The sequence below is a fragment of the Alosa alosa genome, chromosome 15 (genome assembly GCF_017589495.1).
Source record: "Alosa alosa isolate M-15738 ecotype Scorff River chromosome 15, AALO_Geno_1.1, whole genome shotgun sequence".
NCBI lineage: Eukaryota > Metazoa > Chordata > Actinopteri > Clupeiformes > Clupeidae > Alosa > Alosa alosa.
In genome coordinates, this window is record NC_063203.1 from 1,183,785 (window position 1) to 1,201,446 (window position 17,662).

A 17,662-nucleotide genomic window follows, 5' to 3' on the forward strand; every position below is an offset into this window, starting at 1 on the left:
GGGGCGTGAAGGAGAGATCCGTCACCTTTTCCGAGGATTTGCCTTCCTTCATTGTAAGAAACTGGTTGAAAATGGTGGCATGTTTGTTTGTAAGACGCGTCACCTGGTCCTCGCCGGTGGTTCCAAGGTTAGTTCCACACTTTACACATTCATCTTTCTTCCTTTTTACACTCTCACTACTTGTCTTAATACAACCACGATTCCAAAAAAGTTGGGACAAGGTACAAATTGTAAATAAAAACGGAATGCAATAATTTACAAATCTCAAAAACCTATGTTGTATTCACAATAGAACATAGACAACATATCAAATGTTGAAAGTGAGACAACTCTGGAAAAGTTAAGGTACAAAAAAGAAACAGCTGAAGGACCAAATTGCAACTTATTAGGTCAATTGGCAATAGTTCATTAACATGATTGGGTATAAAAAGACCATCTTGGAGTGGCAGCAGCTCTCAGAAGTAAAGATGGGCAGAGGATCACCAATCCCCCTAATGCTGCACTGACAAATAGTGGAGCAATATCAGAAAGGAGTTCCACAGTGTACAATTGCAACAGTTTGAACATATCATCATCTACAGTGCATAATATCATCCAAAGATTCCGAGAATCTGGGAAAATCTCTGTGCGTAAGGGTAAAGGCCGGAAAACCATACTGGATGCCCGTGATCTTCGGGCCCTTAGACGGCACTGCATCAAATACAGGCATGCTTCTGTATTGGAAATCACAAAATTGGCTCAGGAATATTTCCAGAAAATATTGTCTGTGGACACAATTCACTGTGCCATCCGCCATTGCCAGCTAAAACTCTATAGTTCAAAGAAGAAGCCGTATCTCAACATGATCCAGAAGCGCAGAAGTCTTCTCTGGGCCAAGGCTCATTTAAAATGGACTGTGGCAAAGTGGGAAAACTGTTCTGTGGTCAGACGTATCAAAATTTGAAGTTCTTTTTGGAAATCAGGGACGCCGTGTCATCCGGACTAAAGAGAAGGGTGACCCAAGTTGTTATCAGCGCTCAGTTCAGAAGCCTGCGTCTCTGATGGTATGGCGTTGCATTAGTGCGTGTGATATGGGCAGCTTACACATCTGGAAAGACACCATCAATGCTGAAAGGTATATCCAGGTTCTAGAGCAACATAATGCTCCCATCCAGACGACGTATCTTTCAGGGAAGACCTTGCATTTTCCAACATGACAATGCCAAACCACATACTGCATCAATTACAACATCATGGCTGCGTAGAAGAAGGATCCGGGTACTGAACTGGCCAGCCTGCAGTCCAGTTCTTTCACCCATAAAAAACATTTGGCACATCATAAAACGGAACATACGACAAAGAAGACCTAAGACAGTTGAGCAAAAATCCTACATTAGACAAGAATGGGACAACATTCCTATCCAGCCTATGTGGTTTCTGTGAGTTTGAAATGTTAATTTTTGGAGAGTGGTTGGACTGTCTTTAGGGGTCATTGAACATGGAGAAAAATGATGTCTCCATTTTTTTTTTTTACCTGTTTCAACCCTATTTGTCTGAAATTGTATATTTCACTGTAATTAACACCATAAATGTTGCCTAAATCACTGGCTATGTTGAATAAAGTTCACAAAACAGTTATTTTCAACAGTATGATTTTATGTCAGTATTATGATTGTATGTCAAACATTTAGTGATAAGATCCATAACCAATCAGTTTCACCAACATACTCCAATGCTGAAAAATAGAGAAAACATAACAGAATCACAGATAAGACCTTGAACAACAATTAATTAATTTACACCTATCGACATATTAGACCTCACCTCCATAATTTCCTCATCAAAATCTACAACTAGTCTACTAGACCCTATTCCTATTCACCTTTTTAAGACTGCTCTCCCCTTCCTGGATAATGTTTTGCTCCAGATTATAAATAATTCAATGCTATCAGGGCATGTACCGCAGTCGTTTAAGACATCTGTTATTAAGCCATCCCTCAAAAAACTTAGCCTTGACCCTAACAACCTGGCCAACTATAGACCTACATCTAATCTCCCTTTTCATGTCAAAAATACGAGAAAAAAAGTGTCCAAACAAATTGGTGCCTTACATGAACAAAATCCAGGAATTATATCAGTCTGGCTTCAGAGCTCACCACAGTACTGAATCAGCATTAGTTAAAGTTTTTAAGGACCTCCTCATTGCTGCTGATAATGGATATGTATCAATACTGGCCCTTCTGGACATCAGCACAGCCTTTGACACCATAGACCATGACATACTACTTCATAGGCTTTTAAAATTTGATAGGCATCAAAGACTCCACACTCGCTTCGTTTAAATCATAACTTTCTAACCGTCGACAATTTGTACAGGTCCATAATAAAGCATCTACCCAGACTATGGTAAAATATGGACTGCCTCAAGGCTCAGTACTGGGGCCCCTGTTATTTTCTCTTTATATGCTTCCCTTAGGCTCTGCAATTAGGAAACATGGCATTAATTTCCATTCTTATGCAGATGATGCACAACTACACCTCTCCATAAAACCTGATGTTTTAACCCCGTTAACGGTTCACAAAATCCACGGTTCGGTTCTGTATGGTTCTTGTTATTTTTTCTTTTAATCTTTAACACTTCAGAAATACCATACTTCAGCATGTATAGCTTAATTATCCATCATTTAGGCTACAGTTTTAGTATAGGTATATCATGTAATCATGCACAAACTGATAGAATTTGACTTGACTTTAAGGCGAGACACGGCAGGTGAAAACATTGACCAGTGCATGAAAAAACAATCTCGAGATTTTGTGCTAGTTTGCTACCTTAGCATGTATTCTGTCACACTACTACAACAAAAATTCTGATTTACACATTTAAGTGTTTATTTCATTACATTATGTTTACTCAGGCCTGTATATTTCTCCTAAATTCACCAAAAGTTAGCATTCTAACCTTGCATGTCCTACCGCGACCGTGATCCAAAACGTATCATGTGTAGTACCGTTGGAAAGCTCTGATTTTCCTGTATCACGCTATGTGATCCATATATGGGAACTTCCTTTGTATCAGCAACCAATTGCGAAAGTTCAAAAGCGAGTCTAGGCTGAGAACGGAATCTCATTGGCTGTGTTTCAAGGCTGTTTTCTCAAAATGAGTTTCCTCTCCCACTCTGAGTACGAAATCTCCACTTCAGAAGCACTTACGTACACCAAACTTTCTAGTTTTATGCTTAACTATATATAGAAGATTTATATAGAGGGGTTTGTTGATCTGATTTGAAAACATGGCAAAAATTGAATTTTTTAAGGCTATTGACAGCATATTCTGATTTACAGGATAACAAAAGTAGATATCCCTCTGTAATTTCTCCCCATCTAATATACAAACACAATAAAGACATAAGTTTAAACCTGGCTGTATCCAATGCTGAGATTTCGTGTTTGAAGATGTATGCATATTAGCGCATATACAATTTAGATAATGCCTAATTTGCATATGTAAACATTAAATTACAGAAAACATGTAATACATTTTTTTCTCATATTAATCCAAGTAATCAACTGGGGAAGTTTCATAGTGATATCTGCTAGTTAAAAATTGTACACTATTCACCTGTAGTGTCTAACCTTAAAGGAAAATTCCAGTGTGATATTGACCTAAAGTGTGTTGAAACATGATACCGAGTGTGAACGTATGTCTCATAGCTCATCTCGGCTTGTCCCCTGCCTCCTACTCCCCTTAACTATTGCAAATATAGACTTGGTTACGATTTCCGAACAGTTTTTGTGAGGGCTACTTTGTTAATGTTACTGACCGCACAGCCTAAGCTGCTGAAGTGCCGTGAGGGCGGCGCAAATGAACTTCAGAAACAATATTAAAGCTCACGATATTCAGACCTGCCTAAGCTCCCGATTAGCCACACCGGGCCTGTAGGCCTACAGCAGAATGAATGTTGCACAATGCTTGCACACAATCGCAGTTATATCTACCATTTTCTTTCTGCCGTCATCATAGGTAAAATCAAATCCAAAATGTTCCCACACACCAGACTTATGCGGCGCTGGTGCATCCTCCAACTCCGTGCTGCCTTCGTTATCTCTCCCACTTTCCATTTCTACACGTGACCCGCAGCACTCCACACCTCCGCTTTCACGCGAAAGGGAAAAAAACTGTCTGAGATCACATATGGGCATGAGGCTACATTACGCAAGCCATGAACCGTCAAAACTGTATGATTCACACATGCCCCGAACCGAGACAAGCGAACCGAACGGTTCAGATTTTTTTTCTGAACCGTTCGGTATCCTATCCTCATCACAGGCTACATATAGTGATCTTCCACTGACCTCATCCACAATTGTTAAAAACCTAGGAGTTATAATTGACTAGGACCTATCACTAAATAATCACATAAAACAGATCACCAAAACTTCATTTTACCATTTAAGGAACATTTCAAAGATAAAGAAGTCCTTATCCTTACCAAATGAGAAATTAATCCATGCTTTTGTCACCTCAAGGATAGACTATTGCAATGCTCTATACACTGGGTGTAATAATACCTGTCTAAATAGCTTACAGCTTATACAAAATGCACCTGCTTGCACACTCACTAGGACCAAAAAATATGAACATAACACAATATGAACATGTTTTCCCCATCCTAGCATCTTTACACTGGCTACCTGTTAAAAGTTACATTGGCTTCAAAATATTACTTATATCTCTTGGTTGCTTACCTGCATTGGAAGAGGACACCTCATGAAGACACTCTTTTGTCTGCTTCTGACAGAAGAAGCACTTTTCTATGAGCCTAGTGCAAACCGACTAACGTTTCGACGCCGATGCATGTGCATCGAAACGTTAGTCGGTTTGCACTAGGCTAATAAAAAATCACTTAAAGCGTTGTGTGCTCCGGTCCTGCTCCTTGGTTCTTGTTAGACCTTGGGTCTCCTCTTTTGACTACTGCGTCCTGTTCTGTTAGCACCAACCAGGCTGAAGCGCAAGTGACCCCCATCTAAAGCACTTATCTATGCTAGCAGCATCTGCTGCTGAACAAGTGTACAAAGTCCCTCTGGATGGACTTGATTCAGTTGCAGGTGTTGCTGCAGGTTCAGAAGATGGTCTACTGCGTCTTTTCAGAAGACACTGAGTCCTGTCTGCTTGACATGATTTTTGGTAGCGAATCTTAGCACGCTGCAGATGCTCACTGTTACCGGTGGTTTTGTAGCAGTTCCTGTGACAAACTGCTTTGTTCTGTTGTAAATCAACTGCACTGTAACATCGTTGGCTGATCTGTGATTACCATCTCCATACTCTCCTCTCTCATGGACAAAAACGAGAAATTTGGCATATGGGTCATTTACCAGTCCACACATATCTGCCTTCTGACACTGGATACATAACCCAAAATCTGTTTCTTTTGCAGCAGATAATGTGTGTCATCACCTGACTACCAGAAAGACACACATCTGAATATAACCTTAATAGACTGTGCCACTATGGAAGCGTGCTTGCTCAAATGTAGAAGGCTAGGTCACTAATATCATCAACCATGAAGAACAGAGCATGTCTATGAACTATATCTAAGAAAGCAAAACTGAAAACAGCTATCATCAATTGCAGTTATGGCATTTACGTAAACTGATTGGAGTCTTAAGGTTATTTGATATTCTACATTCTATAACTGCCAGCTATCCACAGCCAACTGTCACTGCTAGTGTCTTTCTCTTTACCTCTGTTACACACACACACACACACACACACACACACACACACACACACACACACACACACACTCACCTGTCTGTTTGTCTATCTGATCCTTTTACCCTTTCTTTTCTTCACACTTACATAGGCTACGGAAGGCCTTACAGACTTCAGCTGTTACCAGCTATGTAAAAGTCTATTAAACTTGAATTAACAGAGATCTCTGCACTTTGTGCTCTGAATGGGTGTAGACAAGAACTGGCAGAGCAGGCTAGGCCTACACTTAAGCACACTTATAGGCATGAATTGATAGTATTGATAATGAAGTATTATTTTTTTAATCGGACAATTTTGAGTATTTTAGGCACAATTTCTTGCTAAAGAGATCAATCAGCCTAAAAATGTTTTATAATGTTGTATTGTTTATGTGGTCCACTTTTGCCCACTACCTTGTAGAATATTTTTTAGCAAAGTTGCTTTTTGGAACCAAACCTTATGCTATAATACCAGCAATGTGAGGTTTATGGACAAAACACCAAATTTGACCTAATCTGAATTTGACCTCTGATTTGGGTCTCTAAAACCTTTAAAAAAATGGAGACATGGAAATGAAGCTAATATTTCTCCACCAATGTTGTTAATCTGAATTGCATGAAATTTGGTACACATTATCTACAGACCAATCAAAATTGGCCAATTTTTGATTTGTCACTCCATTCAAAGTTACACATAAATCAAATTTCACAGGGTGGCATATAATACTTCTATTGCTAATTTCTTCTGAAGCTAATTTCTTCAATCATAACCAAACTTGGCACATATAGGGGCGCTACTGCTGCCACATGTCAATATCTCAAGAACCGCTTTACATAAAAATGTGAAATTTGGTACACGTATACCTGCCTCATTTCATAATGTGCCAGTTGACTCACACTTCTAAATGGCAGCCAATCAAATTTCAGTTGTCAATATACAGTATGCCATTGTAAATTGCCATCCTCATATTTCAGGAACTGCAGGAGTTTGCACAGAAAAATGTTTTCCCTGTAAACTTCTGAATCTAGCACCCATTGTTTTTTCCATTTCCACTTCCACCTCAACACTTTCCTGCCATTCAAAAAAAAATCAAAAGTCAAACTAAGCTATTATATCTTGTAAAGTTGTTTATCCCAATCACTGATATTTGAGTTGTCACACCTTTTTTAAAGTTGGGCATCAATAAAATTTTGAGGTGCGGCCCATAATGATTTTATTTACATTTTCTTCTCTGAGAGATAGATAGATAGATAGATAGATACTTTAATCATCCCGAGGGAAATTTTACTAATTTTTCTTTAGGAAAAGGTCCAATCACAACCAAACTTGGTACACACGATCACCACCACACCCCATGGATAAACACCAAATTTTGAGAAATTCTATACATTGGGGGGCTAAAACTGCCCTATGTCAATCTTAAGATACGATTCACATAGACATGTGAAAATGTATGTGCTTATACTTCATCCAATATTTTTGGTGACCTTCACTGTTTTCCTGCTTAATGCACTTCTTCCAAGTTTGCTTTGACCCTTATAATAACCACTTTTTTTTTTGTTATTGTTTTCTGTATGATAGGTTTTCAAGAATATCTGTCTTTGTGTTCACAGCCCCGAGATGTGACTAATTTCACGGTTGGTGGTTTTGCACCCATGAGTCCGCGCATCAGCAGCCCCATGCATCCTGGTGGTGGAGGCGGTGAGTCTCCAGGGATTCCTTCCTTAATGCATGTTATAACGTTAAAACCATCACGCTTGGAATACCATTGAGTGCTAGTCAGTGCTGAGACGTCACTGTTTTAACCTCATTTAAGGCGAGACACGGCAGGTGAAAACATTGTTTTTTCATGCACTGGCCAATTTCCAAGATTTATTTGTTCACACTACTACAACAACAAAGTCTGATTTACACATTTAAGTGTTTATTTCATTACATTTTGTCTACTCGTGCCTGTATATTTCTCCTAAATTCACCAGAAGTTAGCATTCTAATGTTTCATGCGCTACCGTGACCATGATCTGAAACATATGTTTAGTACCACCGTTGGAAAGTTCTCTTTCCTGCATGACGTTGTGCAATCCAAATATGGACACTTTCTTTTGTATCAGCAACCAATTGCAAAAATTCAAAGGCGTGTCTAGGCTAAGAAGGGAATCTCATTGGCTGTGTTTCAAGGCTGTTTTCAAAAAAAAATTTCCAAAGGTGTTATACAAATATTAACAAGACCCCACAAAACAAAACAAAACCCAACTAAGTGTAAAAGACATGAAAAGTACAAAGGCTATTTGAGATTATTGAAATTATAGACAGAGCATGTGAGCACAAAAAAGGAGTGTGTAAAGGCGTGCGTCGCGCGCGCGCGTATGCTTGGCGTCGCGAATAGACCGCGGTCCAGGCGTGTAGGCGTGTGTAATTTCAACACAAAATTAGTTTTTTTTCGCGTGTCGCGCGCGCATGAATAGACCGTGTCCGCGTGCGCAGTAGGCGTGTGTAATTTCAACACAAAATTAGTTTTTTGTCGTGCGTGCGCGCATGAATAGACCGTGTCCGTGCGTGTAGGCGTGTGTAATTTCAACACAAAATTAGTTTTTTGTCGTGCGTGCGCGCATGAATAGACCGTGTCCGTGCGTGTAGGCATGTGTAATTTCAACACAAAATTAGTTTTTTGTCATTCTCCAGTAGGGGTGTCACGATTTCAATTTTATATCGAAATGGATCGGAATTACATCTCAATCTCGAACTTGGAAATGAAAAGAATCGACAATGCAGCCTCACCCCCCAATGTCACGTCCAGCATGTATGCCAATTCCAAGACGCACCAACGCACACACATTTTTATTTTTTATAAATTTACGAAACACTCCAAGCAACTGCTTTTTTGTGCAGTGTTGGAGTATTGTGTGTAGATTGATAAGAAAAAAAATGAATTTAATTCATTTTAAGATCAGTCTGAAAAATAACAATGTGGAAACCTTGAAAGGGTCTGAACTTTCTGGTTGCATTGTAATTTGCATAATTAAACATACACAATTCAGTGTTTCCCCTAGAAATTTTTCCAGCAGCGGTGCTGTTGATCGTAGGAAGCATGAAGGATTTTTTTGCACAAAATTGCGTCTGCTAATAAACTTAAACATAAACACAAACAAGCGTGATCTCCTGTGGAATCCCTGACTGCGCCTTCATTCAAAGTTAGCCTACTATTACTATTTTTTTTTTTTTTAATTAGGCAACTTTTTTTGCAGTGGCGCTTGAATTCCAGGAGCGGCGCTGCGCCGCTGATGAATACATTGTAGGGGAAACACTGCAATTCAAAAACTTGTTTTCTTAAAGCTGCAGTTGGCAAGATGTTTTTGACCATATTCACTGAAACCGACACTATGCTCCGCCAGAACAACATAAATCAGCCGATTTTAGAAAAAATCAGGACTTCTGGAGCTCCTAGAGCCTGTTTGTTTTGCAAAAATCCACAGCTCCCGGTTCTTCTGGTCCAATCAGAGCAGGGCTGTGTGAGATCTGACTGTCAATCACAGTCTGGTGTAGTCTGGGGCGCACTGACGAGCACAAACTTGATGAGAGGGTGCTCTGTGGTAGTGGGGGAGGGGCATGAGAGTTGTAAACATTCAAAATGTACAAAAGTCCCCTCAATCTGTCAGACTTGCCAACTGCAGCTTTAAACTTTTTTCATACTTGTGTAAGTAATCAGCTAAGGAAGAATCATATCAAATTTTACCCTATTCACCTGTAGTGTCTCACCTTAACAAAAATTCAATTCTGCTTATTTATTTACTGCCATTAAACATTGAAATTGGCTTGAGGTGCCATAGTCCACAGCTTGAACCCCTCAGAGCAGGCTCTATGGCAAAGGAGAGAGTGGCGGGTAGGTTGGTTTGGGGCAAAACTCTTTGGGCGCACACAGACTTAGCTGACAGTTGGAGGACTGACACCGCTTTGCAGCATAGCTATTACCATGGTGACGGGGAAGTGAACAGAAGGCGAAGTATCAATCATGCCATTTCCAACAATGCGGTTGGTTACTTCCATTACAGAAAAGAACTGTCCCCATACATTTCGAGTATTCTGTAAATGCTGTGTCACATTCTAATCATAGATACAGGCAGTCTTGTATTCTAAGCAGACACAGTCAGGCATGAATGAAAAATCAAATGTACTGTTATATTTAAGGATTCTTAAGTTAACATAGGAGGTCTGAGATAAGATGGGACACAGCCATGAGTTTAAGAAATTGCTTCTGTAATAGGAAGATATGATATGATCACTATGAACTTAACATGACAAACAGTTATAGATGTCCTTGGTGGACAAGAGTAGCCTAGTGTAAAAAAGGTAAGCTGGCACTGCTTTGTTGACATTGAAATGTTATGTCCGCATATCTGACTAGCAGCAGAATGTAGCCTACATTCTTGTTGTTGGTGGGTAGTCTTTATGATGTGTGTGCAGTGAAACTTTTGTTCGCCAGGGAAAGGGGTCTAAAATTTGTCGGCACCTTAGGTAGTGCTTTGAAGTCCGCTCAACATAGATGACGACCTATATTGTGCATTCAGAGCATTTTTTTATCATCTATTCAGATGGTTCAGGTTTGTCAGTAGGTCTTTAAATGTTTTCATGCATTGTTGTGTGTGTGTCTTTGTTGTTAACAGGCATGCAAAGGGGTGGAGGTGGAGGAGGCGGCGGAGGAATGGGGCGTGGTCGAGGAAGGCGTGACAATGATCTAATTGGTCAAACTGTCAGGATTTCTCAGGGACCCTATAAAGGTGTCTTGAGTTTTTGTATTTCCTGTCTTAAGAGTATGGAGGTTTGAGATGCAAGTCTGACTGTGTGTTGTCCCTGGCCCTCAGGTTACATTGGGGTTGTCAAAGATGCCACGGAGTCTACAGCTCGTGTTGAGCTGCATTCCACGTGCCAGACCATATCTGTTGATCGTCAGCGTCTCACCACTGTGTTCGTTCAATACTTGCATTTGCTTCTGAAAAAAAACATATTCTGACATTAATTCTTACACATCATTATTAGGCTAGTCTGTAATGAGTTTCGTTTCCTCCTACAGTGGTGCAAAGAGGCACGGCGGCATGACTTCTACCCATGGCCGTACCCCTATGTATGGCTCTCAGACCCCCATGTATGGCACTGGCTCTCGCACACCCATGTATGGCAGCCAAACGCCACTGCATGACGGTAAGAGTGGGAACATCTTGAAAACATTCCATTTTTTTATTTCTTATCTCAGCCTAAAATGGTACAGCAGAGTGACCATGTGCCAGGAGGAGTGGCATCTGAGTACCTTTCCATGGCATTTACTGCCCTCAGCTAGTGGGATTCAGCTTTGTACCAAATCCTGATAATTCCAAACTGTTTAATCGCAATTAGGAGTGTTAGCAGGCCATTTTAGCACCTGAAAAAAATCCAAAGCAGTTTGCCATTGTCTTGTTGAAAAAGCAAGACAGTCCTTTATAAAGACAATTGGGTGGCAGCATATGTTGCACCAGAAGTTGTATACAGTCAGTGCCATAAGCATTTGGACACAGCTATTTTGTTATTTTGCCTCTGTATACCACAACAACAGATTTTAAACAGACTTTCAGTATTAATTAAAATGATTGAACAAAATATATAATTTAGGAATTACAGCCATTTTATACATTTTCCACCACTTGATATTTAAAAGTAACAAACAAACATAACTGTAATTATAAGGATTATATTTAATACTTGGAGGAAAATCCTTTGCTTGAAGTCTATAATCCATGGACATCAATAAATGCTAAATTTCCTCTTTTCAGATACCCCAGGCATTTACTGCAGCCTTGTCCGGTTGCTACTTGTCCATGTCTGTTAAACATTCAGATTTGTCTTCAGCGCAAAACTCAATTGGGTTTAGGCCAGGTTACTGACTTGGCCGTTGAAAAATATTTTGTCTTGAGAACATTTGAGCAGGCGTGGGTAGAGTACTGAGAATCTATACTCAAGTAAAAGTACAATTACTCCCTTCAAAAATTACTTCAGTAAAAGTAAAAAATAAATTGTTAATCATTTTGTTAATAAATTACTCCAATAACAAGTAACTTTTTTATATATTTTTTTTTTTATATTTTTGATGGCCCTTTAAAAGTAGGCCTATCCTTTACGCCTATTTGCTTTTCTCCTTCTTTGTAGGCTAATCATACAGGCAAACATATTTTAACAGCCCATTTCAAATATATTTAATTTAATATACTCTAATATTATCCTATATCTTGTCATAGCCAGAATAAACATTAAGTGGTTACGGGTTGAAAAGCCATACGTCATTGCGTTAGCTGAACTGATATATAGAACATCTACTTCCGTGTGGTAAGCTACAACGTGATCTTATTGATTCTACATACCGGTAGGCAAGTCATTACTTTTATAATCGCAGGGAAACGTAGCAATGCATTCTGAAGCCCTGTTTCTTTTCTCCCATGCCGTTGTACACCGAGCGAGAGGTGCGAGATACTCTCAAGATACTTTCTCCTCCGATAATAAATTTGTACTTTTGGCAATTGGCAATTGAAAATGTAGCGAAGTAAAGGGTAGATTACTGGCTCAAAAATGTACTTGAGTAAAAGTAGAAGTACCATTTTGAAAAAGGAATATGGAAAGTTGGCGTTCCACGAAAAAAATACTTTTTTACCCGTGCGTTACTACCCACCCCTGCATTTGAGCAACATTTAAACAGAGCAAAATGTTAAACAAACATCTCTATTTTCTGAGCAAAAAGGGAGCACAAATCAGGCTTTGCGCAAGTCATTTTTACATTTTCAAGGAGTGGCTAATGGCAGTTTTACCCCTCTGTTCTCAGGCAGCAGAACGCCACATTATGGTTCTCAGACCCCACTGCATGATGGAAGCAGAACACCGGGCCAAAGTGGAGCATGGGACCCCAACAACCCCAACACACCATCACGGTTAGTCACATTTCTCACACCACTCAACATCCCATCACAGACAGAGCTTTACCACACACACACACACACACACACACACACACACCAAAATCTTAACATCCCCTCAAGATGATCTACAGCACACACACTAAACACACACTAAACACTACATTTAACCACAGCTCCATAACCAGATCCTCAATTCAGTTATGACTGCAAAATGTCAAATGGTCTGATCCTGGACCTTATTGGGTTTATTGGTCCAGTTCAAATTTGGAGATAAAGTAGAGTCTGGGGGATGACATGCATTGGAAGTCTTTTGCCTGTTTGAAATGTGTTAATAGTGAGGCAGATAACCTGAGAAATTGTGCACTATGTGCTAAAAGCATGACATTTGGTACACTTATAGCCAAAGGCAGTCCAAAATAGGATATTTAGCCATCCAGAATTTTCAATATGGCGGCCGTGGCAGACATTTTTCCTTAAGTTTTGTACATTCCAACATAGAGTTAGGAAGCAGTCTGGGAAACTTGTTGTTTTCAGTGTAATTTTCTAACTCCCTGTCTAAAACCGACACGATAGAAGCTTCAAACGAGCGCTCTTCCACGGCAGCAGCTTTTGTTATTTAAAAAACTGCTTTAACATTGGTGCTATATCGTCATCGTGTAAAGCCCGCCTCAACGGTTGTGATTGGTTCCTGGATTTTAGGGACATTGGAAATGGGCTTGAATGGGCTCTTGGCCGGATGGACCGGCAGAGCAAATCCCAAATTTGCCGAAAGTTCATCTGGGTTTTCTTGGTTGGTACTTAACTGCGGAATACAGACTTCTTTAATCCTTTCAAAACTTGTTAAAGGGTTGTTAACCTCTTTTATGTGTCAGGATCATTCCCCCTCACTCATTTATGACTTCCCCACTGTGTGATTGACAGTGTAGGAATGTAGCCAAAGCAAGGCCCAGAAAAAAGGCACTTTTTAAATCCATCAGACACTGACAAACTGACAAAAAAAAGTTAATTAAACCATATTGTGACCCTGAGCTATGCAAAGCTATACTTCGTAAAAGCTATACTTTCAGAGTAGCTTAACCTTTTGCTTTTCCTCAGTAGTGCGGATGATGACTATGAGTTTGGCTATGATGATGAGCCATCACCATCCCCTCAGGGCTATGGGAGCACCCCCAACCCTCAAACACCAGGCTACCCAGAGGTGCCCTCACCACAGGTCAACCCTCAGTACAACCCCCAGACGCCAGGAACCCCTGCAATGTGAGTCACAACTACTTCTACTTCATTTTTAAGGAGTTCCATGCCATGATGTCTATAGCTGGGATCAAGTATTTGGCTCAAATGTCTGTCTCCCCTTAGAGCAAGCACATATGTGACTTTATCAGATTTTCTTCCTCATCATCGGATACTTTTCTTTTATCTCAGTTGAAACTAGAAAATGTAATTTCGAGGAAATTACCAGTGCATGAAAATATAAATATACTGTATATTAACATAAAATGCAAAACAAACTTTTATTTGGAAACAGTTGGCAGGAGTCATAGTTGATAACAACTGACAGTTGAAATGTCTAAACAGTTAAATAGTTGAGTAGTTTAAATAGTTAAATTATTTAATAGTGAATTATTGTAGTGAGGACATTTATTTTGAAACAGTTGTGGGCAGAGGAAATAGGAACAGAATCTGTAGTCTTAATAGAGCCAGATTGTATGCTTAAAGCCCATAGTATATAGTTTAAAAGTTGAATTTAGATAGTGTAATGGATGTTGATAGACAGAAAGTTGAATGGATGTTGATAGGCAGATTGTTTAATGGATGTTGGTGGATGAGTGAATGGTTTGAAGAGGATGAATGGATAGAAAGTTGGATGGAATGTGCCTTATATCCTTGTAGAATGGAGAGACACAGAGAGAGTTGGCCTAGTTAAGCAGAAAGCAGTTGATACAGGTGCAATCAGTTTAACTGGCCCTTTGATGGGTCCTAGTAGTGAGCAGCTGGAAGTTGATACAGGTGCAAATCAAGTTAATTAGCCCATTGTGATGTCATCAGCCCATGTTAAGTCTATGGGGAAAAATAAACTTTTTTTTTATTAATATCTCAAAAAGTATAAAGTTTACAAAAGTGAAAAATACATTCCCCATGTGTCCTTTTCAAGACCTACGTTACAAAGTTTGAACGAAGTTTCTACGTTAAACGGTTAAAGCTGAATTAGATGCAGAAATTTGGTGGGAAGAAGAAGAAGAAGAAGAAGACTTCGGATAACAGAACAGTGCATTTTCATGCACTGTAAATATCATAAGGTTAAAGCAGCACTAGCACAAGTAACAATAAGACCTGCTCAGAGTGTGGTAGAAATGCCATTTGCCCTATTAAATGTTAATAGGTAAAATAGGTTTTTTTTTTTTAACGCTCCAATTAGACAAGTACCACAAATATGGCTTTTTCCCCCCCTTGCTTCCTTAGACAACAATACACTTTTTTGGCATGTTAACTAAAGCACAAAGGGTTTTGGAATTAGCTTTTTAACAAAATGTATTAGTATCTAACAAAGTGTCATTGAAACTAAGACTGCCTCTCTTGATGAGACAGATTGTTAAGACTGGTACCAAAATCGTCTCTGGACTATGACTATAAGCAGCTCTAATATCCGTTTGTGTTTGCCTATATTGTCAGGAAGCCAAGAACAATGTTAACAACTCTGCATCATTGGAATGGCTATGTTGCTGCTAGTATTGTTGTTGCCACAAGTTCTCAGAACATCATCTGTCTGTGTTTCCACAATGAGGGGTGCATTTCAATGTATTTGAATCAATTAATGTTTTTTTTTGACCTCACAGTGATTGGTGATGCTGTGTTTCAGGTACAACACAGACCAGTATTCTCCATATGCTGCACCGTCCCCTCAGGGCTCCTACCAGCCCAGCCCAAGCCCTCAGAGTTACCACCAGGTGGCCCCCAGTCCTGTGGGATACCAGAATACTCACTCACCAGCCAGTTACCATCCCACACCTTCTCCAATGGCCTATCAGGTAAAGCTAGACCATAAGTCCCTTTTGAAACCATTTCAGACTGCTACATTATCATGCAACATAACCACACTTTTCTGGTCGGTTGGCATTGTCTTGTGGTGTGTGTGTGCGTGTGTCTGTGCACGGCTTTGCAGGCCAGTCCAAGCCCCAGCCCTGTAGGCTATAGTCCTATGACCCCAGGGGCTCCCTCTCCAGGCGGCTATAACCCCCATACTCCTGGCTCCAATATTGACCAGACCTCTTGTGACTGGGTCACCACAGACATTCTGGTACGGGTCAAGGACACATTCCTGGATGGAGCTGTGGTCAGTCAGACTGGCGTTATCCGAAGTGTCACGGTGAGCTTCTTAGATATCTAATTTGTATCAGTACTATACTCCAGTATCATCAAAGCGAATAATGATAAAAATGCCACAATAGCCGAAGACTTTATTTATTTCATTAACAGATTGACTACAACTGGGGGGGGGAGTTATTTGAGAACTTTGGTCTTAAATTAAAAATGTGGCCTCATTTTATCATGTGATGTTTATTGTAAAAGTGCAGCAATATATCTTAACCATAGTAAAAGCACTTTGGGACTCTATGATGGAGGAGTACGTTGTGCTTGTGATGTTTCCTTGCAGGGAGGCATGTGTTCTGTGTTCCTGCAGGACACTGAAAAAGTGGTCAGCATTTCTAGTGAACACCTGGAACCCATCACTCCCACCAAGAACAATAAGGTGAGGGAGATCATCTGTAGTACTGGTATAACGAACCATTGTGACTCCTGATCCATATTGGCTATCCCCCATGTTTCAGCATGCATACGGATTAGTTGTGAAGTTTGACCATATAATGTGGTTCAACATAAAATACATAAAAATAGTTCAACTGATGGACACGACAAATCACCCCAGCCTCCTTGACCGAATTGATTGAATATGTACTATGATGTATCAAAAGAAAAACAGCATTGGGGCGGTGCTGCAATGCACGTACCCCATTGGGGTACCAGTCCTGGGTCATTTCCCGATCCTACGTCATCTCTCCCAGTTGCTTCCTGTCACTTTCTTCACTTTCAAAATAAAGGCAAAAAAGCCTAACAAATATACTTATAGATACTCCTGGCAGATAAATTGCCAAGACTATAATTGACACAACCTATTTGGGTTTCAGAACAATTATCATACAAATCTGTTGAAATATGATGAGAACTATATTCTTATTTGAGCACATACATTCAGTTTGTGCAATTGAATTACAAATGTATTTATAAACTTAAACTTACTTTGTTCACAAACATGAAGAGCAAACTAGACGTTCAACAGCGGTACCTCAAGTGAAGCAAGGGCAATGGATGACCTAGCGTGGTGTTGAGATGAGGAAAATCACCTGGAAGGAGCAATGGGCCATGAATGCTAACCACATTAAATTTCTTGTGGAAGTCACTTATGATGTCCTTCCAACTCCACAGAACCTCAGTCAATGGGTGGGGGAAGATGCAAGCTGTAACATAATCTTTCTGGTTGTAAAACTAGCCTGACCCAAGGTCGCTACACCTGGAGACATAATCAGGTTTTAAAATTACTGGCGGGCTTGCTTGAGAGACTCAGCTTCGGTCACATCCTTTTAAAACCGTCTTTTTCTCTATCATGAGCATTTAATCTGCTGCCAGCTTGTGACTCCACATCTCCCAAAATGCCTGATTGCATTCTCCACATTTTTAGCTAAAGTTTCATGTACCATATCAGCATTTTTGTTTAGTGAATCTTTTGTAAATTGCTTTACAATTACTGTCGGGCCTATAGGCCTTTCCCTGGCTTGCTTCGGTCACGTGGAGCGATTTATAGTCCGGAAAATACGGTAGTTTGTGCGAGAGGGACAGAAAAGTGGCCATAGGGTAGATACAAGCAATACATGAAAATGGGGCAAAGCACAGGACTGGAAACTTCTTGTGGATGTTGGAGTTCAACACGTTGTATTGTTGT

The 17,662-nt window shown here is 40.0% G+C and overlaps 1 protein-coding gene across 4 annotated transcripts in view; it reads left to right on the forward strand.

The window, feature by feature from the left end:
• Positions 1 to 17,662, forward strand: part of supt5h (SPT5 homolog, DSIF elongation factor subunit) — a 59,934-nt gene that overhangs the window by 39,955 nt on the left and 2,317 nt on the right. For 2 of the 4 annotated variants that reach the window (XM_048264629.1, XM_048264631.1), the window contains 10 exons: positions 2 to 127; positions 7,345 to 7,432; positions 10,393 to 10,506; positions 10,591 to 10,693; positions 10,800 to 10,927; positions 12,573 to 12,678; positions 13,762 to 13,923; positions 15,524 to 15,692; positions 15,827 to 16,030; positions 16,319 to 16,414. In XM_048264629.1, the coding sequence (XP_048120586.1) occupies positions 2 to 127; positions 7,345 to 7,432; positions 10,393 to 10,506; positions 10,591 to 10,693; positions 10,800 to 10,927; positions 12,573 to 12,678; positions 13,762 to 13,923; positions 15,524 to 15,692; positions 15,827 to 16,030; positions 16,319 to 16,414 (1,296 nt within the window). The remainder of the gene's footprint in view (position 1; positions 128 to 7,344; positions 7,433 to 10,392; positions 10,507 to 10,590; positions 10,694 to 10,799; positions 10,928 to 12,572; positions 12,679 to 13,761; positions 13,924 to 15,523; positions 15,693 to 15,826; positions 16,031 to 16,318; positions 16,415 to 17,662) is intronic. The other 2 variants (XM_048264630.1, XM_048264632.1) reach the window with 1 other exon arrangement.